Below are 24528 nucleotides of genomic sequence, written 5' to 3' on the forward strand. Positions count from 1 at the left end.
CAACGTGGGGCACGTCTCCTCCTACCGTTACTACAGTTTCCTTCTACAATTTCAATACTAGGACTCACCCACGTTTTGCCCCCATTCTCTTATAACGCTTAAAAGTCCAATAACTCTTCGGATTTTTTTCTTTTTATTTAAAAAAGTCTTTGGATTTTCCTAATTGGATTCAAATCCTTCTTGCTTCTGTTAATCAACATAGAAGAGAATTTACATATTAAATCAGATATGAAAGCTATGAATGCTCCCTTGCTTCTTGCACACCCCGTATCTTTCTTTTCTCTTTTGGCTTTTTATTTAAACTGACCAATCAAGCAAAGCTTACAAAACATGCTTCTATTCCATTGGGTGTTATGAAAGTGTCGTATATATTGCTTTCATGCCACCCTTCTCTGCGTTTTTTTACAAAGTCACCATCTTTCTCTGTTTTTTGTCATCACTCTTCACATTATAAGGATACCCACTTATCCTGATTCTGGATTTTGATTTTGATTTTGATTTTTTTTTTTGACTTAATTTAATGTCTTCTGAGAGCTCCCCACTACAGCACGTGGAAACCATGCCAGTTTTTGAAGCTTTTCGGAGAGTCAAACGTTTGAGGTTGTTTGAACCGTCTCTGGGTGTTGCTGGATTTTTTCTAGTCTCTGCCTTTGTTATATGCTGCTTCTTCTACATTGATTACGGAGAACTCTGTGGAAGATTTGGGCTTTCGGGTCAATCTCAGAGGTTTAATTGGTCACAACAGATAAGAGGTTCAGCAGAGGAACATAGAGTTGAATTTCTTGGAGAAAAGAATGGTGGGTGTGATTTGTTTGAGGGTAACTGGGTTTGGGATGAAAGTTACCCTTTGTATCAATCAAAAGATTGCAGCTTCCTCGATGGAGGATTTCGGTGCACTGAGAATGGAAGACCTGATTTGTTTTATACAAAGTGGAGATGGCAACCAAAAGATTGCAACTTGCCCAGGTTCAGTTTTTCCTTCACCTTCAGCATGTTTTGATTTCTTACAAAACGATAAAGAACAATGACAATCTAAAACCATTGTTCATTGTTTTCATCGCCTTTTGGCTCCTGAGAAATTAAGGAAGGATATGGTAAATTCAAATATTAATCTAATAATTTTAGTTAATTTTTTAAGGAACAAAATCACCAGGCACTACTGAGCTGTCAGCAAACAATATTAATTTTTGGTTACGTCATAGAGTATGACTTTGAACACTTTCTGTAACTTAGCAGCTTGGTGAAAATGGAAACATATATTGGATGCTCATATTTACACGGATGAGGAATTGTTAATCAATGACGGAAGAATATAATTTAATGCCATTCCTATTTTTAAATGTAAAAGATTTGTCCATTGTTTTGCCGTTTTACATCACTTTCAAGTTTGGATTATTTTTTCTCTTCCTTCATTTGGATTGAATTGAAATCCTTGTATCTCTTTTGACCTCTTTCTCTTACATTTTATCGGTACCCTAGCCTTCAATTGGTGTCTTTAACTATAATAAAAGCAAATGCCTTTTATAATATTCTAACAACCAATTAATGGTAATACCAACCAAACCAATGTTATTACCAATCAATTTAAGCGTTAGATCGATTATGTTGATCCAATGGTTATATTTATTATATTGATTCAATGGTTATATTTATTTCCACTTTTGTGTGGTTATGATTTCTCATATTTAATGTTATTTTCATAACCATATAAAGATGGAAATAAATACAACTGTTTGGATTAACATAATCGATCTAACTGTGAAATTGATCGGCAGTAAGATTGGTAACACTAATTGGTTGTCCCCTTTATACATTTTCGGTCATTTTCTTCTTTCTTTTCTTAATGTTACCCGTTTGTATTGTGAAAGAACAATTATTGGTGAATTTCAACATTTGTTTTGGTACAGAATCTCAACAATTTTATTTCTACTCAGTTGCATGCTAGCCAGTATTCTAAGTGCTAATTCAAAGACTAAATTTTGTCTCTGTTCATTTGGATGAGGACACTGGCTATATGTATTCACTTGTTTCATTTATTTAACTTGTAGTGTTTTCTTTCTTTGATTTGATGAAAGAGAAAATGTGAACACTTAAAACATTGGGCTTCTCACTGATAAAAATAGGTTCAATGCAACAATGATGTTGGAAAAACTGAGAAACAAGCGCCTAGTGTTTGCTGGGGACTCAATTGGGAGAAACCAATGGGAGTCACTATTATGCATGCTCTCTTCTGGAGTACCTAACAAGGAATCAATCTATGAAGTAAATGGCAACCCAATCACAAAGCACAAGGGGTTCTTGGTGTTCAGATTCAAGGATTTTAACTGTACAGTGGAATATTATAGAGCTCCATTTCTTGTATTGCAAAGCCGGCCTCCCCGTGGAACCAGTCGAAAGATTAGGACAACCCTGAAATTGGATAAAATGGATTGGAACTCTTTCAAGTGGAGAGATGCAGATGTTTTGGTACTTAACGCAGGACACTGGTGGAATTATGAGAAAACCATAACAAGGTAATTCAATCCTCTCAGATTTTTATTTATGAATGACCTATGACATTTATCTATATTTTTCACCTGGAGAAAGGATTTAATTTTTTCTGTAATTTTCCAGCGGTTGTTATTTCCAAGAAGGGATGGAAGTAAAGTTGGAAATGAAGGTAGAAGATGCATATAAGAGGTCCATTGAAACAGTACTAAACTGGATACAAGATACAGTAAATCCTAGGAAGACTCAAGTTTTCTTTCGTACCTATGCCCCTGTGCATTTCAGGTTTGGAATTTGTTTGATTATTCAAATGACTTATATTTCCCTTCACTATAATAGTTTCAGTTGTATTGTTCTCACCTATGCTGTCAAAGTGTGCATTGCATTGATTGTTTCCTGGAACACCTGAATGTTTTCTTCTCCTGAATGAATTAACATTTCTGAATATGCATTAAGTTATTAGAAACTAAATTTCTCCAATATGCACCATGCAGAGGTGGAGATTGGAATAAAGGTGGAAGCTGTCATTTGGAAACAGTGCCAGAGCTAGGCTCGTCATTGGTGCCCAATGATACCTGGTCACGATTCAAAATAGCCAATTCTGTGTTATTAGCACATAAAAACACTTCTGAAGTTTTGAAGTTCAAGGTATTGAATGTAACCCAGATGACAGCTCAGAGAAATGATGGGCATTCATCTATCTATTATCTCGGTCCTGATGCGGGCACTGCACCTCTTCATCGCCAAGATTGCAGCCACTGGTGTTTGCCTGGTGTACCTGATACATGGAATGAGCTTCTTTATACATTGTTCCTCAAATATGAAACATCTCATAGATGAAACTTGGGACAGTGAAGAGCATAATTTACACACAGCATTTTAACTGTGCAGTATGGATTCATGGAGTATGCAAAAGGAATATACCAAAATTTTCCTTGAAGTATCATAGAGAACAATGCTGCTTGACATTTTGCAATGAGATTCAGAACTAAGGTCTCAGATTTTTTTTCCTATTACACCAGCAGTGACCAGTGAGAATTGCTTATGTTAAGAAGTCTGGAATACAGTACTGCTTGTAGAAGCCCGAAGTTTCTCACTTCTGTTTATATATTGTGATTAGATAATGGAAACAGCAACGATACCTGTAACTATCAATTGTTGTTGTTTTTTGTAAGTTGAATTGTGAATACAGTTTTGAAATAAATTATAATGATTAGTCTCGTTTACTTTGGCACTAATGTGACTTGTCATCAGCAAGACCTTTCCTGATCCAATTTTTTAGTTTTTTCTGAGGTGATTGTATATAAGTTACCTGTATTGAGATTAAAACGATGGTGGTATTAAGATATCTTTATGAGTCTTTATTCATTATAATGTTTTATTATGATAAGTTTATTAAATTTATGATATTTTATGAGATGAAAGCATTAAATGGGGGTTATTTTGTAATTTTATTAAATTTTTCTATCTATATTTTATTTTCAACTAAACACATAGGTAGTAATTTAACTCAATTTTTTTAGTAAAATTTTGTCCAACCAAACCATATTTTTTAAATTTTTCTATATAACTCATCTTCCCTTCAGATACCTAGTAATTATATTTTCTCACACAGACCAAACACTACCTTGTGGTATCCACGAGTAATATTCCACATAAATTTTATGTACGTAGGAGGTAAGTTCACGTGCTATCCAACTATCCGTAAGTAAGGTGCGAGCATCATTGTGCAAACCAAAGAATGGTTGAAATTAGACCAACTGGATGCTGCCACGTCAAACAAAAGGCACCCATGGTGGTCAACGTGCTGTTTTGCAGTTAGCATATCACACCGTTCAGTTAGCTTAGTTTCGAAGGTGCATTCAATGGCGGACGCGTACTTCTCCTTGTTCTCCCTCGTCATTCTCCTTCCCCTCGCTCTTCTCGCCTTCCTCTACTTCCTTGTGCGGCCCCGCCCCGTCAAGATCCCAATCAAAAACCGCCACGTGTTCATCACCGGCGGATCCAGCGGCATCGGCCTCGCCCTCGCCCACCGCGCTGCGGCGGAGGGCGCTCGCGTCTCCATCCTCGCGCGGTCGGTGGACAAGCTCGAGGAGGCCAAGAACGCCATCCGCCTCGCCACCGGCATCGATGTGGCGGTGTTCGCCGCCGACGTGCGCGATTACGAGGCGGTGAAGCGTGCAGTCGAGGAGGCGGGGCCAATCGACGTGCTGCTCCTGAACCACGGGGTTTTCATGGCGCTGGAGCTGGAGAAGCAGGAATTGAGTGAGGTCAAGTTCACGATGGACGTGAATTTGATGGGGAGCTTCAACATGATCAAGGCTGCGTTGCCCGCAATGAGGAACAGGAAGGACCCGCTACCCGCTTCCATTGCTTTTGTTTCCTCTCAGGCCGGTCAGGTATACTCTTGATGAAATGTTACTTCGAATGTTTGTTACATGTGTTATATGAATGATCACCATCACCTTTGTTTTCTCAATAAACCCCAACTGGGAAACTGTTATATGTAATTTTCATTTTTAAATTTATTATTTACAAAACGTAGTTATAATATGGTATTAGTGAAGCAATTGTGTTCATAAACCTTTGGGAATGTTTTGGAACAAGAAATTGAGCCCCTAAGGGCTATTTTTGTATGGAGGAGAAAGGAAGGTTGCAGGGAAACCTTCTTGCTGGTTTAAGGAGTCTTATCATACGATCTCCAAAATCCTCATCTAAGGGAATGAAAATCATTTTATAACCCATCTTTCTCTTCCTTTCCCTTAGCTTCCATTACTGATAGAACAGTGGTTCCAAATATAGCTCTGAATGCTAAGATTGAGCCAAAGAAGAAGGCCCTACAATTATATTCTGGGGGGTCTAAACCCAAGGCCCAACTGGAGTTAGGAGGGAAGGTCTGTGCTGAGTGTGTGAGGGGAAGGAGAGTTAGTTATGGTGAAGTGGATCGGATTAAACTATTAAAGGAGAATGTTTCCTTGGAGTAGGTCAAGTTGGTTATAGTTTTTCAGCTTATAGCTGGGGCCTAGGAGTTATTCCTTGTATGGGAGCTTCTGCTTTTATATTTTCTGTATTTCAGTCCACAATTTCCATGAATGCAATCTACCAATAGTTTTGGTTCTATCACTTACCCTCCCCACATGCAAACATATCGTCTTAATGGTTAGCCTATAAGCAATGTTTCTAGAAATGTGGGCAAGCTCCGTCAGAGCAGGCTGCCATTTTTTTTAACATGGCTATTCAACACTGGGCACAAATAATACAATATTTACATAAATATTTTTCTTACTGTGGTTAAGTATGCAGAGAATGACTCTTCAAGGTTTGTAACTTGATGATTGATTGTGAGATAATTGAAGGTGTGTTTTATTTTTTTAATGTGGAATTATGTTTATATTTAGGTGGGAATTTATGGTTACGTAGCTTATTCCGCCAGTAAATTTGGCCTCCGTGGTTTAGCAGAAGCATTGCAACAAGAGGTTATAGCAGATAATATTCATGTCTCGCTGATTTTTCCTCCAGACACAGATACTCCTGGATTTTTAGAAGGTATTAAGTTGGATGTTTGAGCTTATTTCTTCATACATATTACTTTTGGTAATTCATCTAGCCTCATTTTACATTGAAAACAAAGTGACTAGCCTTTGTTAAACAACTTGTTAGTTTTCTTCAAGCTGACTATGGATGTGAAGAAGACAGGGAATCCATTACTCCATTGAAATTATTTAGTTTGTTACACATAATTCTGCATCAATTGCCAAATTTCTTTTATTAGTGAATCAATGTATGCTATCCTCCTTGTATGTCCGGCTTCCTTATTATCTGAATGTCTTTCCTTTTCTGTAAGTGATCTAAATTCATACACTTGAGTATATCGTCATATGGGATGTTATTTGATCAATCCTAATTAGAAATTTATAGAGAATGAATAGTTATAGCTGACATAATGAGTTTGAATACATGATTATAGAATATCCATTTAAAATTTATGCCCTCACTCATAGGTCCATAAAATGAAATATGTGCCTTTGGCTTGTCAAATATCTGTTTATATCATCTCTTGGGTAGTTTATGTCTGGTAATCCAAGTGGAAGTACACAAACTAAAAAGGTTAATTTTGCAGAAAACAAGAGAAAACCAGAGCTCACCAAAATCATTGCAGCCTCTTCTGGTGCTATGAAACCTGAGGAAGTTGCTCAGAAAGCTTTTAATGGCATAAAATGTGGCAGTTTTCTCATTTCATGCAATTTGGAAGGATTTGCACTATCCCTAGCAACTGCTGGTTTATCCCCTCAGAGATCATTCTTAATGGCATTTGTTGAGGTTGTTGCAGCTGGTATACTACGTATTGCAGCACTATGTATCCAGTGGACTTGGTATGGAAGTATAGAGAAGTGGCACAGCCAAAGAAAGGGTAAGTGCCGCACAAAATGATATATCTATGAAGGGATTTGGAAATCATCTCTTATTCTTCTTAATTTAATCAAACGAAGTCTCATTTGTCAAATAACTCATTAAGATTAATCAAGTTTTACTTATTCTATCTACTGATGCCTATAATTACCCACTTTTTAAATTAGTTCCTATGGTTAGAAAGATTCTGATAGGTTCTGAATTTAAAGTGAAAATTAGAAGGAAAACAACTAGGAGCAAGCTTATAAACATGGAATTTTGAAACAGTATTAAAATGGGACAGAAAAATAGAGTGTCAGAGAAGCAAAATGCTATCTCTACCCAATGGCTACAGCCACCTCAAATCGTCCAAATGATAAGATACCCCCTCCTTATGATACGCACAAGCAAAATCATTGCCACATCAGCTCACTATTTGTTACCTCAGCACTAAATTAACGGATGCCTAACAGTTGGTAATTGGGGGGGACCAGATTACAAACGTCTAGTAATTCGAAGTACCCATTTAGAAACTTTTAAACAATAGGGTCTAATTTATAATTGGATAAAAATATTATATATGACAAAATCATTTCTGCGGCCGCTGCACATAAAGCAAGCCAGGAAACAGTTTCGTATCCTGTCTTTTTTTTTAAGAAAAGCAGTGGGGCCTAGTTTTCTGTGTTAGCTCCAGATAGCAGCTCTTTGCACCCGTTGAGAAAAAGTGTGAGCAACAAAATAATTAAACATTAATAAACTTCAAAAGTGGTTACATAAGTTTAGATTGGATGTTAGTCATTAACAATTTGTTTTGCATGTAGTAAACTCATTAAGTTCCTTGGCTTTTGGAAGTCATAATTTACACTAGGGCAGTCTTTCTAATTAGTTTAGAAGAGTGATTTTATAATTTTTAGCTTTGGTTACAATTTTAAGAATTGTTCAATGACAAATTGAAAGGAAGAATTGGTTATTTATTTATTCACTTATTTGTTTTAAACTTTGTCTCCATTTAGCAAAATTTTAATATCCTCGAATTGTTGAAGCTTCTTTTATCACTCTTATCTGTAGTTTGCTTTCACATAATGACAGTGGAGTCCATCTACGCTGTAAATAAACATGCTGTTAAAAGAAATAACATTTTAATGTGAAAGCAATCAGTACATTGTAAAAGGTTAACTGAATGTTACTTTTATATCGCTGGAACCTCTTAAAGACTATATGCTGATTCAAATGAATCGCCTAAAGCTTGTGAATTTGATGATTTCTACTTCTAACAGGTATACCCCAAAGGAGCTGAAACACTCTTGAGTTCTATGCCCTGTTTTAGGAGAGTTATATGCAGATACTGGGATGTCGTTTTCTTCCACTCTGTTTTAGTTGAGATTAATATAGGGAAATTTTGAATGATTGTTAACAAATGAGAACTACATAAACATCAAGTTGTTCAAGTTTGTCGTTTCCTTTGTGCTTGGTAGAGAAAGTATAAAATGAAAATAAGGTGCATCTCGTTTTCAACTATCAATTTTGTTGTGTTAAGCAAATGAAATGATTAGCAATTTAGTATCATAAATTTTGAACCGTTCATTTTCCGCCGTCCTACTTTTAATTGTATCAAGTTGGTCCTGTAAATGTATTTTGTTAGTAAAAGGGGTATGCTTCCAATTCTTTGAGGAGTATGATGTTTTGCTCTCATTGTTGGATTTATTAGTAGATATTTGTGTTAATTATGTAAACTGTGAAAATGGAGATTTTGAGTATGTTTAAGGTTTTTGGATTGAATTAGTTCTTTATATGATATCAGACCCTCAGTAATCACAAGGTCACGAGTTCGATCCTCACACTTGTGGAACTAAATAAACATAAGGTAAAATCAAAAAAATTAGGTCTATGCAATATTCACGTTTCAAGTCTAAATGACTCTTACGTGAGGAGGTGTGTTAGAGAATAATATAAATTATTAAAAAGGCTTTCATCAAACACCTTAAGATTTTTGGTTGAAGTGGTTCTTTACATGGTTTCAGACCTTCAATATCTCGGGTTTAATTATGGAAACAAGTGTTTTGTGCGTTTTTTTTTGTTTTGAAAGTTAAAAGTTAAAATATAAAACAAAAATAATTGATATGTTGTATAAATTTGATTCTAAAAACAAAAAATAGTTATAATTTATAATTTTTTTTGTACAAAACAAGCCTAATTAAATAGATTTTTTGTTCTGAAAATCAAAATTTTATTTTTAAAAATAATATTCAAACATGCCTTCATCTTGTGTTTTCTTTGTTTCTTCCTTTATGTGTTTCGGAAGGCACATAATTTGTGCTCCTTACATCAAAGATATCATTTTCCTCTGCTCAGCATTTGTATAAAATAGAATCTTGGTGTAACTGAAGATATTTGATAGGGACTGTGCTTATTGGTTAATTGGCCAAGTACTGTAACTTCTAAGCTAACAATAAGTGTAATTTATTCTCGTTCAGAATAGATAACGGTAAAAAAGCTTATCAAAATCGCACATTGCTAAAGTGACTAAGATTTAGTGATAAGGGGTTTAAAGAGTTTGTATAAATTGATAAGTTTGAATTTCACTGCCACAATTGTATCTAAAAAAAAGTCACACGTCGCTAATACATTTTGTGTTATTAAAACATTTTTTTCCACAAAAGTCACTTTTTTTTTTTTATGCAAGGGCCCATGCAAATACGCGTGTGCCATCTATTGCACCCAGTGGCGGATCCAGAAAATTAACGAAGGTGGGCACTCAACAAGTTCATGTACTTATAGATTTAGGTCTGGTCTGGAACGCGACTTGCGAGCAGCTGTTGGCTGACTGGATCTGGTTTAGATCTAGATCTGGACGGATTGTGACTCAATTAGATCGATGATGGAGGAAGAAGCAAATGTTTCAACTTCCAATAACGGAGATTAAGATCTGAGAGGAGATAAATCAGTATGTATATGCAAATGATGGGTCTGGAACAGAGCTCTATGCTGTTAGATTTGGATAATAAAGGTGGAGGAGAAAAAATAATCACGAGAAAATAAAATAGAAGGAGAAAAATTAAAGGGGCAGGATATCGTAACAACCAACTAGGGTTACTACCAATCAATTTCACCGTTAAATCGATTATGTTGATCCAATGATTACATTTATTTTTATCTTTGTATGGTTATGATCCCCATATTTAATGTAAAAGCATTAAATATGAGAAATCATAACCATACAAAAGTGAAAATAAATATAAAGTATCAAATACGGGGAATCATAATTATAAAAAGATGAAAATAAATATAACCGTTGGATCAACATAATCGATCTAACAGTGAAAATGATTAGTAATAATATTAGTAGTAACCCTAATTAATTGTTATAATATCCTATCCCGAAATTAAATTGAAAAAACTTGAATTTTAACATAAGTGTATTTTTGTATTTTTACTCATATTTTAACGGTGGGCACTTATCCCCTTCTCATCTACCTCCATCCGTCTCAGATTGCACCAATGCAATTATACATAAAATAATATGTCACTAATCAAGTATAACAACTAATATACTTTGATCACCTAAACAAGAGGATTTATACAGAAATGGTTAACTCGAAATATGGGAATTATTTTTTGTCGGTGAGTTGTCCTTTTTAATTTCTTTGTCGAATGATTATCCTTCCTAGTTTGCATACCGCCCTTAAGATCCTTGTAAACCACTTGCTTAATATATGGTTTTAGTGTTCAAATCTTTTAGCAACAACACGTTCTGACACATTTTCATCAAGAACATTGCTACCTCCCCCTAAACTTACTTTATTGCCATCCCTCAAATTTGCTGCATATCTTAAGGTCTCATAGAAATTAAAAAATACATGTTTCTCCGTTCAAAAGCTTTAATAACATCTAGCTTCATGGTCATCTTAGAGCATAAGAGTATACATCGTCCCAATGAACATAGAAGTCTTGCATGGTATCTTGGTAATAAAACTCCTTTGGTATTCCATAATTAACTGAAATGTAATTAAGCCAAAGTTTTCTCCTTTAACTAACTCTGATACTTAATATCGAGTCCAACTAAGAGCCTGTTTGGATGAGCTTTTTTTTCTTCAAAAGTTGTTTTTTTCAAGAAAAAAAAGTATTTTTCATTTTTAGTTCGTTTGGATGTCTCCTTTTAAAAAAAGGAGAAGTCATAAAAAAAGTCAAAAACCTACTTTTTTCAGAAGCTAAAAATTTTAACTTCTAAAAAATAACAGAAGTCAAAAGTCAAATATTTTTATAAAAATATAAATAGCTTTAACTTTTGTAAAAAGTACTTTTAAAATAAGGAAGTGATAAAAGTTACTTTTTCTAAAATCACCTCTAAATGAGTGAACCAGCCAAGCAAGTGAGATCTGAAGGGAAGAGAAGAATTTTGGAAATAAAACATTCATTATAATTACAAGTGTGCCACCACGTTTTCAAAAGATGTTATTAGTTTTAGAATTTTGTTTTTTCAAGAAAATAACGAAAACAACTTTTTGGAGTTTTCGAATTGCTTCAGTAATTCAAGAAACATTTATGAAGAAAATGTTTTCATTATATAACAAGCCAAACTCATTTTCAACACTATTTTCAATTTTTCTAGTAAATTAAAATTTTAAAAAAACCAAAACCAATTTGTTTTTAAGTTCTAAGATTTCTTGATCGTTAGTGTCCCTTTAAATAAATTGACAAGTAAGCCACAAGTTAAATAAGTACCTTGTCTGAAAATCACTTGACGTGCAATACATGGGCTACAAAATGAAAATGAAGAACCAATATTTATCAAAGCAACAGTGACGTGGACTCGAGACTACAAATCTCAAATTTCTAAAGCTCACGTGACTACCGACACACACTACGGCTAAGAAAGTAAGCAAGTTGAGAAATGGGACACTCATTAGCCACTCATATCAAATGGAAAAATTCTAAAGTATACTGGGAGGAGCACTTTCAACAACAAAAAATTTCATTATATATAACTTTAAATTTAATTAAAGAGTATGTATAGTTATGGCTTTCATATGTTATGCAAATTAAGAGTAGTATTTTAATAACACATAAAAACTTATCAAATCAAACTTAAAGTGTTACTCATAAAAAGTTCCCAAATACTGATGATATTGATACTACTGGACCCTGATTGGAATGAAAAAACCACAAGAAGGTGGAAATCAGATAAGAATCTTTGGGACAAAAACTCATTTGTCGCCTATTCAAATGAGGGCTATGAATATTTAGAGCCATAACTTACTGTCTTGGGAGATGAGAAGGAGAGAGAATGAGACACATCCACTACCAGATTGAATGAATATCTGGACATGGGTTGTTACTTGCTGTTCCTAATCTCTTTTGATCAATAGAATAATATCACAACACACTTCCATGATTCTTGTGGGTCTTAGCCAGATTGGCCAACTGTGACCATGACCCCACCAACCCACATGACCACCCCTTATATCTCAACTCACCCATCCTTGCCTTTTTGCCTATATAATAAACCTACATATCCACAAGTTTTGGAGAAAAGAAAAAACATAGAAAGAGAGATATATATTATATATATATATATATATATACATACATAATTGAAAGAGTAAGATTAGAAACTCTTATAATTGGTTTCATGCCAAATTAGAGAACTCTTTTAGTTGTCATTTAGATTACATAGATATGGATGTTGCTTTGGAACTAGAAGATGATCTATTTTTTGCAGATTTGTGCAAGGAAATTGCTCTCCTAATTATGGATGAAGATGAAGACCCTTTTGCTTCTCATCCTGCAGATTCTATTCAGGTTCTTTACCACTTGCATCTCCTCAAACACATGCATCATCATATCATACATACTTTTTTTCCCCCCCCTTCTTCCAGTTATGGCAATATGAGAAGATGTTTTTATCCAATATAGTCTTTTTAACATGATTAGATTAATTTTCAGGCGTTTTCTGGAGCAATTCATCCTCCACCACAGTTTGTTTTCCTCTATGAGCAGCCTTTGAGAAGAGAAAGCAAGGGAACAGGTGTGTTTATCCCTCAGGCTACACAGCCAAGAAGGAAGCACAGGAAAGGAAGATCAAGTTCATATGCAAAATTTCAAAAGCAATCACAAGATCCAAGAATGGTTTCTCAAGCTCCTAATAACAAGAATTCTTTCAAACAGAGAAATGGCTGAGGATACATAGATCCTTCTGAAAAACTGCATCATTGTACAAATTTTATTGTTTAATTATTTATGGGTCTAAATTCTTTAGCCTCTAGCCAATAATTCTACTGTTAATTAATTTGTATTACTCATATATAGGTGATTAGGTACATGGGAAAACCATATATACCTAAATATTTGTCATTATGTAGGAAGGTTCACCTAAGGTTTTGCAACTCTCCACTGTGGAGAAGTATTTCGTTGTTATCTGGTTTCATAGATAAGTTTGTCCTTGTTTCAGTTAATGGTATTAATGATATTATTTGTTTCATATTTTTCTCTGTTTTCCTCTCTGTTCATTATATAACTGCAAATTATCCTTTGTTTTTTAATTAGTATCTCAAGTTCATATGCTTTTATGTTTATGATAAGAATGGAAAAGATAAAAAAAAAGAGAGGGGAAAAATCAAAATCATACGTTAAGGCTAGATATATAAGGTTTCACTCTATTCTATTTAGTCCTCCCAAGTTTATGGTTTTACCTCCATCAACCGTATGTATTTTCAACATGGTTGATTTCCCAATCAGAGATAAACGGTCAATAAATCCTTCACATTTTTATATATGAAAATCCAGAGCATATTTTTCTTAGAAAAATAGTATAGTTCCTCGAGTAAGATAAGGCTGCAATTTGAATATGGATTTCTAGATCCTGATTAAAATCAGTAGTAGTATATGAAGAGAGAGACTTTTGGTAATGAATACTAAAGTGAAAGCTTCTAACGATTGCTTTCCAGAAAGACAACCCCAAAGAAAAAGTCATTTTAACGAAGGGAAAAACTACTTTTATATGCTACATGTGATAAATTTTTTTTCTACACACTCTTCGATAACTGTGTCACCTTTTTTTTTTCTTTTTATTTTTCAGGTGGTGAAGCCCACAAATTTATCTCTATGACATGAGATAACTTATCTCTTTTAACATGAGATTAATAAAACCCTTTAATCAAATAGTAATAATTAAGTTGGTAACAAAGGAGTTGAGTAAATAAAAAAGAAAGAGTCTCGATTTAATTCTCATATATTAACTTTGAGAGTAATTTAAATATTTTTATTCCTGATCCATCTTACACTTCAAATTAATTTTATAACTGGCTTTAAAGAATCAAAGCTTATGAGAATACTGAGAAACCAACTTACCTCAAACAATTAATTAAGGTTGGGTTAACTTCCAAAAACAAAAATCTAACTTTAAAATAATATTTTGTTGACTCTATCATTTACTAGATCCTTTTAGCACAGTTGGAAAAGTGGTGTAACGGTGTATATGATTGCAAGCATAAGCTTTGGGATTTGCTTTTAATATTAAAATTGCCAATCAATTATTCTCGGCCAACTTGGCAAGTTTTGCTGTTTAAGGATGCTCTATTATGGTTGTCATGGAGTCTCATTCTGTCCTTATTTTTTTTTCTCTTTTCTTACAAGAAACCTTTTTTTTAATAAGAAAAATGATTCTTACCAGAAACTTTCTTTCTAGCCGACACCCTCAAGAAAAATGATTTTTGTAAGAAACCATTAGATATATTTTCCATTTCTAAGTTAAAAACGTCTTAAAAAATTCTGCCTAAAAATTTCTCCATGACAAGCGCAATGATGCACTGCATCACATCAATCATACATTTATAGAGACATGTAGTATAAATATGAAACCTCATATAACTTTCAGGTTCATTCACTATTGTAATGCAACAAGTTACAAAGACCTTCATTTTCTTTGCTATAAGTTAATGAGGGACCCAATGACAGCGAAGAAAAACCAAATAACCAAAGGGACAGAGATGCCTCTTGGATTTTTAGGAAGTCTTCGCCATATGGAATCTTCAAGGTAACCTAGTTATACGCACTTTGGAAAAAGTTGTTTTCTAACGAACTTATTTTTAAAATGATCAATTATTTATATTTTTTTTAATTTAAGGTAATTCACAAAGATGAAGAAAATTATTGAATAAATATTAATTTTGAGAAAAAATGAAGCTGCATTTAATTAAATTAAGCTTCATTAAAATACTCAATTATAATTAGGAGTAGGATATTGTAACAATCAATTAGGGTTACTACCAATCAATTTCACAGTTAGATCGATTATGTTGATTCAACGGTTATATTTATTTACATCTTTGTATGATTATAACTTCTCATATTTAATATTTAATATTTATTTTTACCTTTGTATGGTTATGATTTTTCATATTTAATGTTCACATTAAATATGAGAAATCATAACCATATAAAGATGAAAATAAATATAATTATTCGATCAACATAATCGATCTAACGGTGAAATTGATTGGTAAGTTACAACATCCTCTCTCTTATAATTATGTACCTTATATTATAAATTACATGTTCAAATACCCAAAAAGGAAAGGCCGGATGAATTGGGCCATCATGTAAAATGAAAAGGCCCATAGATATTGGAATGTTCCATTTCAGTTCTCAACGTGTGGAAGTGAAAGGAAGGAAAGGAATCCAACAACATTGGAGAAGTTTGGCAATGGCATCTGCTATGGTGAATCGAGCGATGAAATTGAAATCAGCTGCAGCTCTTATGATTACGAGGTCTTACGCAAAGGTTGCAACTGGGACTGACATAGTCTCGGCTGCACCCAATGTTTCTCTCCAGAAAGCTCGTACCTGGGACGAAGGCGTCGCTTCCAAGTTCTCCACCACTCCTCTCACTGACATTTTCAAGGTACAATCTAACTATCCTATTCTTATTTTAATAACCCTTTTTACCTTTTCGTTCAATAACTAATTTTTCCTTTCAATTTGATGTCTCAGGACAAGAAAGTTGTCATCTTTGGCCTCCCAGTAAGTTAACTTTACAGTGTTTTTATAAGTTGATGTATATTATTGTTGTCTCTTTGGTCTTTGTTGTACTTGTTTTGTTAAATTCAGTACCATTTTAATGTTCTAGGAAATGGAATTGTTTGAAAGAAATGTGCTTTGTTTTTATTATTATTAATCCAAAAAAATAATGTTTTTGATGGTTTGGGTATCTCTCAGGGTGCATACACAGGGGTTTGTTCAAGCAAACATGTTCCTCCTTACAAGGATAATAGTGAGAAGTTTAAGGCTAAGGGGATTGATTCTGTTATTTGTGTGGCTATCAATGATCCATATACTATGCATGCGTGGGCTGAGAATCTTCAAGCCACAGATGCTGTGAGTTATCCCTGTCTTCTTGTCTTACTATTAAAGGCTTCTTCATGTGCTTTGAGGGTTTTTCCTCCTTTGCATTTGCATTGGTGATTAGTTTTACTTTTTATCCTTGAAGAATCCTTGTGTTAGTTTACATACAATTCTGTTTCATTTTTTTGTTATTTTTTTGTTGTTGTGGACTTTGTAGCATCACAACTAAAGGAACATTCATTCTGTAAACTCATTTCTAATTGAGTTCGGGATGTCCTTGTGCTGCATTGTCATCTTGTTAGTGCTGGTCATGAATTTGAAGAAGATAATCAATAGTTTATTTCTGCTAGCATTCAGTTTAAAGATAACAGGAAGGGGTTTATGAGAACTTGAATCTCTTGGAAGTCTATAATTTTTTCAATCCATGTGAAGTTTGAGCTCTTCAGTATACATGATATGTTCAGTAACTTAGTATGGAGATTTTTATGTTGATTATCATGCATCAACCAATACCTTGATGAGTTAGGATGTTATTATTTTTTTTTTATGAATTTGGTTATGAGTGTTGCCTTTTTTTATTTCAAATTTTTCTTCCAGATTGAGTTTTATGGGGACTTTGATGGTAGCTTTCACAAAAGCTTGGAATTAGTTACTGATCTCTCTGGTGCTTTACTTGGAACTCGATCTGAAAGGTATATTATATACCCTCCTTGAACTAGGATTGGACTCGTTCACATGAACATTTGTTTGGTTTTGATGTATAAGAAAACTTGCTTTGTTCCATTATTTTAAAACTAGACCAAATGTCAAGACAGTGAGATCACAAGTTCAGATTTAAAAAAAATTAAAATGGATGTGAAGTAGTGAAGAAATTACCAAATAATGGCAACATAGCAAAGAAAATATATATATAACAATGTCAAACTATTTTCATGCTCATAAATGTATAATTTTAAAGAGGAAAGAGACATTATACGTATGATTCAGAAGTTCAAATTTAAAAGTAATAATAATAATAGAGGAGCGATATTCTTACAACCTAAAAGTTTTACAACCTATTTTTTCACCGTTTATTTCCGTCAATCCAACGATTATGATTTACCGGGTCACATTTATTATTAATTATTACTTTCCAATAAATTATAACCATTGAATTGACAGAAATCAACTATGAAAATATAAGTTGTAAGAGGTTGTAAAACTTTTAGGTTGTAAGAATAACGTTCCTTTTAATAATAGTAACTAATTCTGATTCAACCTGGTTTGTTACCGGTTTTTGAGTCTTGGGGGTAACCATACCAGGAGCATGACCAATTGATGGTTAAATTGATTGGACAGCTAGTCCTTAGAAGTTAGAACTGTGCTTTCGGCACAAGACACATCTATTATGTCTTTCATTATAGATTTCAAATTTCTAAAGAGTAGCTGTTGTTTCTATGTAGATGGTCTGCATATGTGGTAGACGGAAAGATTAAGGCTCTTAATGTTGAAGAAGCTCCCTCTGATGTCAAGGTTTCTGGCGCAGATACCATTTTGGGACAGATTTGAAGTATCTGTTAGTTTGTATGTATGTAGAAAGTCTACAATATAATAATGTACCTGATCAAATGTTGCAACTCGAGAGTTTCTGTTGGATCACTTATTTTTGAGTATTGGACTTCTTTCTGTTGTCACTGATCCCTTTTTCCCGGATGCAATGTTATAGGCAGAAATAAGTTTCTGGTATGCATTATTATCAGATGTATGTTTGGTATCCCCTCGCTTTTTGTAATTATTTACTGTCTCACTTTAAAGCATGTTATTCGTTATTTACAATCCTCTTGTGACACATCTTGAGCCATATTCAATCGCTCACTTGTGTGATCCATTGATGAATTTCTGTTATTTATTTTAGAAAAATTGGCCCGAGAAGCCTGCATAGGTGGCTTTATTGAGCTTATATACAAGGTGATGCAAGTAGATTTCCTCTTTGAGAATTCCGTTTTAAGAACTCATTGTTCCTATGAATTTGTTTGATAGTCTAGCCACGATTAAGAAGAATGCTGAGAACCACTAGGACTGGAAGGTCTCATTAATGTTAGAAACCTGCCTCTGCCTTTTGGTGAAATCGCTTTGCCACTAATCGATCTTGTTTTTCTAATTAAAATACTCTTCACTGAGAGCCATTCAATTCATCAGCTTCTGGGGAGTATTTCGAAGGTACCACCAATAAAGCTTGCAGCCTGACTTCGAGAAAGTTTTATTCATTGACTTGAATGATACTACGTTCGAGAACGCAACTTTAACATAGAACTGCCCTATCACCTAACTGACTTTTAACAATGTTAATTACACCTTTTATATGGACGATCAAGATTGGATTTGAGCATTATCGGATCCATAGTGATAAGAAACCTGGACCGACGGGGGAACCAGTAAACTGGTTATATAACCAGTCCTATTGAAGCAACGGATTGGTCATGCATCAGAACCGGTGCGACCCGATCTGACCCAGCCGGTTTTCATGAAAATCGGTGATTCAGTGACCCGGCCCGATCCTGAAAAAAAAAATCATAATAGACATATTTGAATATTTTTTTGCTTATTGACTTACATAAGTTATGTACCTACAACACTAATATTATCTTAATTATGCACTATGCAAAAAAGTTTGATTTGATTTATAGTTAGAGATGTCATTTTCTGAACCTAAAACCCTGTATCATGATCATTATATTTTTGTTTGACCTTTTATTGGATAATAATATATGATTTATTATTTTTTATATTAAAATATTTGAAATTTTTATCATTTTTTTAGATATTTGAGTATGTTTATAATTTTTCAATATAAATTATAAAATTGCCGGGTCATGCGGTTGACCCAGTGATCCACTGATTGAACCAGTGACCCAGTTCCTCGACCGGGTCAATGACCAGATCAGTTTTAATAACATTGCTCCCAAGATATTAATTCAAGACATCTGATTAAGGGGGAAACAAATTTCTTATCACTTTAATAAATTATTGTTGGTGACTTTTAACATATGTTAACTGCACCTTTATATGAATGAGCAAAATTCTATTTTACATATTTACATAAAAGTCACATGATCATTTAAATAAGCCACATTTATGTTCTAATCCTAACCCTTTAGTAAAATCCAATGATCAAAATTCACCCCTTTTACCTCACAGTAAACACCCCTTTCACTATATATATACACACTAAATCTTAAAATATCTTTAGGATTTATAATATTATGTAAATCTAATATTAATTTTATATGTTGCAGTCCAATTAAATTCTCTTGTGATTTTCAAAATTTCCAGTGTCGTCATATCAGTGTCATAGGTATGCGTCTTATCCGTACTTCCCAGGGCGAGGCAGTGAAACAACTGCATATGTAACATGAGTGACATTTAGTCTGGAAGTTACCAATGTTAATCACCAAATTAGCAAAATTAGAGACTTCAGAGCGTAGTACATCTAAATTATTTCATTAAAGCGAAATCATGTATTGGCATGTAAAGGAAAAATAAAAAAACGATAAACATAGATACGGATCCATGAAACTATATCTAATATAAGTGCATTAAATAATCTTCCAACAGAAGAAACCGCAGGCTCTATAAATAGATCATTACATGTTTTTAACTCCTACAAATGATTGACCATTGATAACAATGCAGGACGCATACCAACAGGTACATTGGTTATCAAAGTCGTCTCTTGCACTTCTTGGACAAGTGAGACAGCATAAAATAGTTGATCTTCCCGAGCTAAATCTTCACAGCATCATGCCCACTCTGAATGAAGAAAGTAAACACAGTGAAAGCTTTAGTCACCTTTCAAGCAATATCATTAAAAATTAGTCTAGAGACATCCATCATTTCCAAAATGCAATTGAGACACCTAATTTCTTTTAGAGCAACAGTAAACACTGTACCAATTGGAGGAGTTTTTTATTTCATCAAGATAACTAATTTATAACCGCTACCCAAATTACCAAAAACAAACTCATTTCTACCCAAATTTCAAACCAGCTTAAGCTGCATCCAGGCCAAAGAAGCAGAGAAATTGCTTCTGTATTGTTTATTTATTTTCAATCTGTTTCTTTTTTCTTCTTTTATCTTCTGTGGAAGATAATTCCCTCAGAAATCATAAATCCAGATTACTTAGAAAGTCCAACACCAGTTAACTTCTTGTAATCAACTAATTTTCAAAGTACAAACTAAGGGATTTTATAGATGGAGTAACCTGAACAAATTGAGGAATTTCCATTCGACCACCAACCATGCTAGAAACAAGTGAGGGAGCATCTGAACTAACATCATGAACCAAATCTCCATTCTCTTCATTAGGAGAATGCCCAATGCCATTCTCTTCGACAAACTTTCCTTCTTCAGGGAAGCCCGAAGTTCCCCCAGTATGGACAGGAATGAGAGGTGAACTGGACCGTTTTGAGGTAAGGTCAAGGCGTTCTATCATCCGTGCAACTCCAGCTATGCCTGCATTCATCTCACGCTGAACACCTTTGCTCAGCTCTTTTACTGAGGCATTACGTGCAAGTAGTTTCTCTTTAAGGCCTCGGGTACTTTTTGAAATTGATTCCCTATATCTGATGCAAGATTTCAGATATATTAGCACTAAAGGATAATAGGAGCATACAAGTATTCAAGTGATAACATGTTTACCTGGCTGAAGCAGCAGAAAATTTGGTTTTGAAGGATTCAGGAAGGGAGAACATCTCAGAAGTGTTAAGTCTCCTCACACTCTCAGGCGGTGGCTGGGGATAGAGAACTCTGAACATGACCAAGGAAATAGTAAACAAATGAAAATCAGTAAGTGAAAAATCAAGGAAAAAGCTTCCCAATAAATAACAGATGCCACTGCTTTATACCTAAAGTCTGATACAACCAGTACCTGGGTCTGTAGGGGACATCACTCTCAGGACTAGTATTTCTTGCAACCTCATCCACAATAGGGGAAAAAGCAGATGTTGGAGGTTGAATGTCAACTGCAGATGGTATGCCAGAAGTTGGTGAACTACCACCAGATGGTGAAGTTGTAAGTGTTCGTTGCACCGTGGACACATGCGCAGAAGATTCAAAAACAAGAACCTCTGATGGACCCGCTCCAGATGATCTCTGCCTTTCCCGTCTCTGAACAAAACGAGCTCTACTTGCAGCAGCAACTAGGTGCTGCATAATTTGTTCATCAAAATCAGAGTCATCTGAGCAAGAATCATCCTGCAACAAAATAATTGGTCTCTCATCATTGAATGATAGTATGATACGTGTATTAAGGAAACCAAAGCCAATAAATATTAACTCAACAAAAGTACAAAACAGTTCCATAACACTATCAATTCTTAGATATCTCACTCACATTGTCATCAATAAGCCGTTCAAGGGGGATGCGAGAATTAGTGAATGAAGATGAATATATGTTTCTTGATCTCAAGCTTTTTTCAGCCTCCACTGCAGCTAGAAGCTCTTGGCTACAAAAATATAGGTGATTGATGAAAACTGCTAATCATACCCACCAAAGGCTTGTATCAAGTATTCTAGAGGGAGGGAGTAAAGGCAAGAGACTTTTGGGGAGGGGAGGCAGGGTTGCAAGTGAATATACCTGGCAGGGTCTTTCAAAGCAAGTGATTGCCAACATATTGGGCACTCTTTGCTTCTCTGTGACCTAAAAGGAAAAAAGAAGAGAGTTCTGTTGGAAGCAGCCAATCACAATTCACATTATTGTCCATGTTTGCAAAAAACAAAGATACAGTTTCTTCATGTAAAAGATAAAAAAAAGATCTATAATCTATTTATCAAGCAATTAGGCTTACCACTCAAGAATGCAATGCAGGTGATATTCATGTTTGCAACAGGTAACCTGGAATTGAAAAAGAAGCATATCAATACGTTTGTTCAACATAATATCTGCAGCTTCCAATTTTTCCTTTTGATTATCTAAAGGTTGCAACTCATCCACACATAGAGCATATTTAGGCATAATAATAATTAAAAAAAACAAAACAGATATCTCGTTGCTGAAGAAATGTTCAACACGCACAGGATTCAACAATATCAATCATCGAATACACTTTGAGATCTAGAAGCTAAAAAATTAATCCTCATCCACACTTTAAAAAAATTATTAATTAGTGAAAGAATAAGAAAAAACAGCAAAATTGGTTTCTTCAAATGTGCACATAACTACATGACAGAATATAATAGTATGATTTAATTTCCGGTTGCTTCAATGTGTATTATTCTTTATGATGCTTAAACATACACCACGGCATGGCCAAATTTCTCCAAGATTTGCATCAGTGCAGACACTGTCGCTGACAGAAGCTGATCCTCACATGTATCTCAAAATAAAATAAAATAACAACCATAAATTTCTAAGCAAGTTCAATCAAAATAATAGGACCCTAAACCACAAAACACACACAGAAAGAGTCCCGGTCTAATACCCCAGCAAAAATCAAAACTTTAACAGCTAACAAGTCAAGTTCTGGAAGGTTATCAAAATTCAACATGACTGAACCAACAAGCTAATGGGAATGCGACCACTCGTTCAAGTTCGTAACTTTTTCAGAAACCCAAATTCACAAACCAGAAAAGAGAATAAAAACAGTGGTTGATCACATCATACAGTGGATGGGTCATGGATGCCGAAGGGCTCTAGACATATACTGCAGGAGTCCTCAGAAGAGTCGTCGAAAGCTGCAGAAGACGATGAAGCTGAAAAGGATGGAATGCGTGACACAGACGGAGGAGGGGAACATGAAGATAAGGATGTCAAATTTGCCATGGTTAGCTGCACAGTGGTTTGGTGAAGAAGAAGAAGAACCCTAGAAATGGATGGAGATAGAGAGAGTGTGTGAGTAAAAGGTCAAAGAAAAAAAAAGGATTAAAGGAAAGAAGAGACAGAGGAAAGGAGGGAGAAAATGCAGGTAAAATCCGATTCAGACGGTTTGATGAAATCAACGTATGACTCATCTGTCCATGGATTTTTGTTTTGTAACTCTTCATTATTAATCTCTAAATATTATATTCATTAATTACTTTGCTTTTAGATTTTATTTTTTTTGGTAAATTGCTTTTAGATTCTATTTGAATTAATGTATAGGGAAAATTATATGTTATTTTAAATGATATAAAGTTGTGTTAGGTTAAGAGAGAGAAAGAGATAGATAAAGACCCAATGGGTGCAGCTCAGTTGGTAACTTGGCGCTGAGTTAGTGGGGTTGGATATGTGTTCGATTCCCGCTGAATGCATTCTTGGGGAGGGGGCTGAACCTTTAGCCATCACTGTTCCCCCGCACTCCGGATTAGTCCCATAGCCGGCTCAAAGAGTCGAAGCTCGTGGGGATACCGAAGGGAGCCAACTCGTCTCAAAGAGATAATTAGGGTTGGGTAACTCCAAAAAAAAAAAAAAAAAGAAAGAGATAGATAAAGGAGGTGAGAGAGTTGACAAAAAACATAAAGATGTGGGTCTTACCTCTTTATGAGAGTGAAAGTATATAAGTTGTATCATTTAAAAGGATAAATATTTTTCTCTAATATGTATTATGTTATATAAGATAATTTTATCTTTTATATATATATATAAAATCACTTGAAATTCACATATGATTACATAAAAGAGAAAAAATTAAAGAATATAAATGGCCTCACATAATTTTATATTTATACGACAGATAAAATTATCTCAAAAAAATATTAATTTCATATTTAACGTTTTATGATCTTTTTTCTGCACCGTATGTTGCCCGCTATTTTGTACTCAATCCCGTTATACTTATACTGTACTCTCTAAAAGTTTTGTACTTGTCTTTTATCCCAATTATTATTATTTTTTGGTAAAAACTTTCCACTAGGATTATTCTTTTCCCTAATATACCAAAATTCTTGTGAACATTGCTGAAAACTAACGTCTCCTCCTCTTCCTATATGAAACGTTATTCTATGAAATAGAAATAGAAAAGATTGAGTTATAATGGATGAGTATTGTTTACTTAAGTAAAAAAGTTTGAATATTAAAATAAAAAATATCTCAAACTTTTTTTTTTAAAAAAAATTTATTTATAAACATACACATGTCCATTATATCACCCGCATACAAATTTAATAATACTATTTACCCAAAAGAAATAGTTTTAATAAATTGTGTGGGTGGATGGCAGGTTGAGCTCCATCAAGGTAAAGACTAATGTCATAGTGTTCAGGGCGATGCAGTGGGACCAGTAAGGCATGTGGCTACCAAAATAATCAACCATGTGTTTAGATGAGAGCATCAGAAGCTGCCTAGTGTATGTCGTGTCG

General features: G+C 34.3%; 5 protein-coding genes across 6 annotated transcripts; 4 read left to right on the plus strand and 1 right to left on the minus strand.

Annotated features, from left to right (window-relative positions):
- Positions 1-520: 520 nt before the first annotated feature.
- On the plus strand, positions 521-3327 carry LOC133293321 (protein trichome birefringence-like 10). Its single transcript, XM_061491867.1, has 4 exons — positions 521-966; positions 2124-2513; positions 2614-2772; positions 2982-3327. The coding sequence occupies exons 1-4, from the start codon at positions 521-523 to the stop codon at positions 3325-3327; spliced, it is 1341 nt and encodes a 446-aa protein (XP_061347851.1).
- A 989-nt stretch (positions 3328-4316) lies between these two features.
- Positions 4317-8464, plus strand: LOC133293375 (3-dehydrosphinganine reductase TSC10A). Its single transcript, XM_061491944.1, has 4 exons — positions 4317-4886; positions 5886-6033; positions 6608-6898; positions 8154-8464. The coding sequence occupies exons 1-4, from the start codon at positions 4353-4355 to the stop codon at positions 8171-8173; spliced, it is 993 nt and encodes a 330-aa protein (XP_061347928.1). The 5' UTR covers positions 4317-4352; the 3' UTR covers positions 8174-8464.
- Positions 8465-12429: 3965 nt separating this feature from the next.
- On the plus strand, positions 12430-13315 carry LOC133293385 (uncharacterized). The gene is made up of 2 exons (XM_061491956.1): positions 12430-12675; positions 12820-13315. The coding sequence occupies exons 1-2, from the start codon at positions 12553-12555 to the stop codon at positions 13051-13053; spliced, it is 357 nt and encodes a 118-aa protein (XP_061347940.1). The 5' UTR covers positions 12430-12552; the 3' UTR covers positions 13054-13315.
- A 2206-nt stretch (positions 13316-15521) lies between these two features.
- On the plus strand, positions 15522-17970 carry LOC133293368 (peroxiredoxin-2F, mitochondrial). Its single transcript, XM_061491937.1, has 5 exons — positions 15522-15775; positions 15865-15894; positions 16090-16248; positions 16813-16907; positions 17658-17970. The coding sequence occupies exons 1-5, from the start codon at positions 15578-15580 to the stop codon at positions 17761-17763; spliced, it is 588 nt and encodes a 195-aa protein (XP_061347921.1). The 5' UTR covers positions 15522-15577; the 3' UTR covers positions 17764-17970.
- Positions 17971-19697: 1727 nt separating this feature from the next.
- LOC133293356 (E3 ubiquitin-protein ligase RHF1A-like) lies at positions 19698-23176 on the minus strand. 2 transcript variants are annotated; one of them, XM_061491917.1, is made up of 9 exons: positions 22987-23176; positions 22856-22926; positions 22041-22087; positions 21830-21892; positions 21587-21698; positions 21122-21447; positions 20893-21000; positions 20456-20816; positions 19698-20004 (listed from the first exon to the last, which is right to left on the minus strand). In XM_061491917.1, exons 1-9 carry the CDS (start codon positions 23012-23014, stop codon positions 19978-19980), a joined length of 1143 nt encoding a protein of 380 aa, XP_061347901.1. In that variant the 5' UTR covers positions 23015-23176; the 3' UTR covers positions 19698-19977. The 2 variants fall into 2 exon arrangements, with proteins under 2 accessions (XP_061347901.1, XP_061347900.1); XM_061491916.1 differs by having other exon boundaries at positions 22856-23176.
- Between the last annotated feature and the right edge of the window lie 1352 nt (positions 23177-24528).

The sequence above is a fragment of the Gastrolobium bilobum genome, unplaced genomic scaffold (genome assembly GCF_033153095.1).
Source record: "Gastrolobium bilobum isolate Gb01-03AN ecotype WA unplaced genomic scaffold, APGP_CSIRO_Gbil_v1 utg3209, whole genome shotgun sequence".
NCBI lineage: Eukaryota > Viridiplantae > Streptophyta > Magnoliopsida > Fabales > Fabaceae > Gastrolobium > Gastrolobium bilobum.

What these genes read in the sequence shown, in the direction of transcription:
- LOC133293375 (XM_061491944.1), top strand. Translation starts at nt 4,353, where the DNA reads ATGGCGGACGCGTACTTCTCCTTGTTCTCCCTCGTCATTCTCCTTCCC. An exon ending in TTTCCTCTCAGGCCGGTCAG is followed by an intron (nt 4,887 to 5,885) that starts GTATACTCTTGA and finishes GTTTATATTTAG; the next exon opens with GTGGGAATTTATGGTTACGT. An exon ending in GTGGCACAGCCAAAGAAAGG is followed by an intron (nt 6,899 to 8,153) that starts GTAAGTGCCGCA and finishes TACTTCTAACAG; the next exon opens with GTATACCCCAAAGGAGCTGA.
- LOC133293385 (XM_061491956.1), top strand. Translation starts at nt 12,553, where the DNA reads ATGGATGTTGCTTTGGAACTAGAAGATGATCTATTTTTTGCAGATTTG. An exon ending in ATCCTGCAGATTCTATTCAG is followed by an intron (nt 12,676 to 12,819) that starts GTTCTTTACCAC and finishes ATTAATTTTCAG; the next exon opens with GCGTTTTCTGGAGCAATTCA.
- LOC133293368 (XM_061491937.1), top strand. Translation starts at nt 15,578, where the DNA reads ATGGCATCTGCTATGGTGAATCGAGCGATGAAATTGAAATCAGCTGCA. An exon ending in TTGTCATCTTTGGCCTCCCA is followed by an intron (nt 15,895 to 16,089) that starts GTAAGTTAACTT and finishes GGTATCTCTCAG; the next exon opens with GGTGCATACACAGGGGTTTG. An exon ending in CTTGGAACTCGATCTGAAAG is followed by an intron (nt 16,908 to 17,657) that starts GTATATTATATA and finishes GTTTCTATGTAG; the next exon opens with ATGGTCTGCATATGTGGTAG.
- LOC133293356 (XM_061491916.1), bottom strand. Translation starts at nt 23,014, where the DNA reads ATGGCAAATTTGACATCCTTATCTTCATGTTCCCCTCCTCCGTCTGTG. An exon ending in CTGCATTGCATTCTTGAGTG is followed by an intron (nt 21,893 to 22,040) that starts GTAAGCCTAATT and finishes TTTTCCTTTTAG; the next exon opens with GTCACAGAGAAGCAAAGAGT. An exon ending in AAATTCCTCAATTTGTTCAG is followed by an intron (nt 20,005 to 20,455) that starts GTTACTCCATCT and finishes TTCTTCATTCAG; the next exon opens with AGTGGGCATGATGCTGTGAA.
- LOC133293321 (XM_061491867.1), top strand. Translation starts at nt 521, where the DNA reads ATGTCTTCTGAGAGCTCCCCACTACAGCACGTGGAAACCATGCCAGTT. An exon ending in AAAGATTGCAACTTGCCCAG is followed by an intron (nt 967 to 2,123) that starts GTTCAGTTTTTC and finishes TGATAAAAATAG; the next exon opens with GTTCAATGCAACAATGATGT. An exon ending in TATGCCCCTGTGCATTTCAG is followed by an intron (nt 2,773 to 2,981) that starts GTTTGGAATTTG and finishes TGCACCATGCAG; the next exon opens with AGGTGGAGATTGGAATAAAG.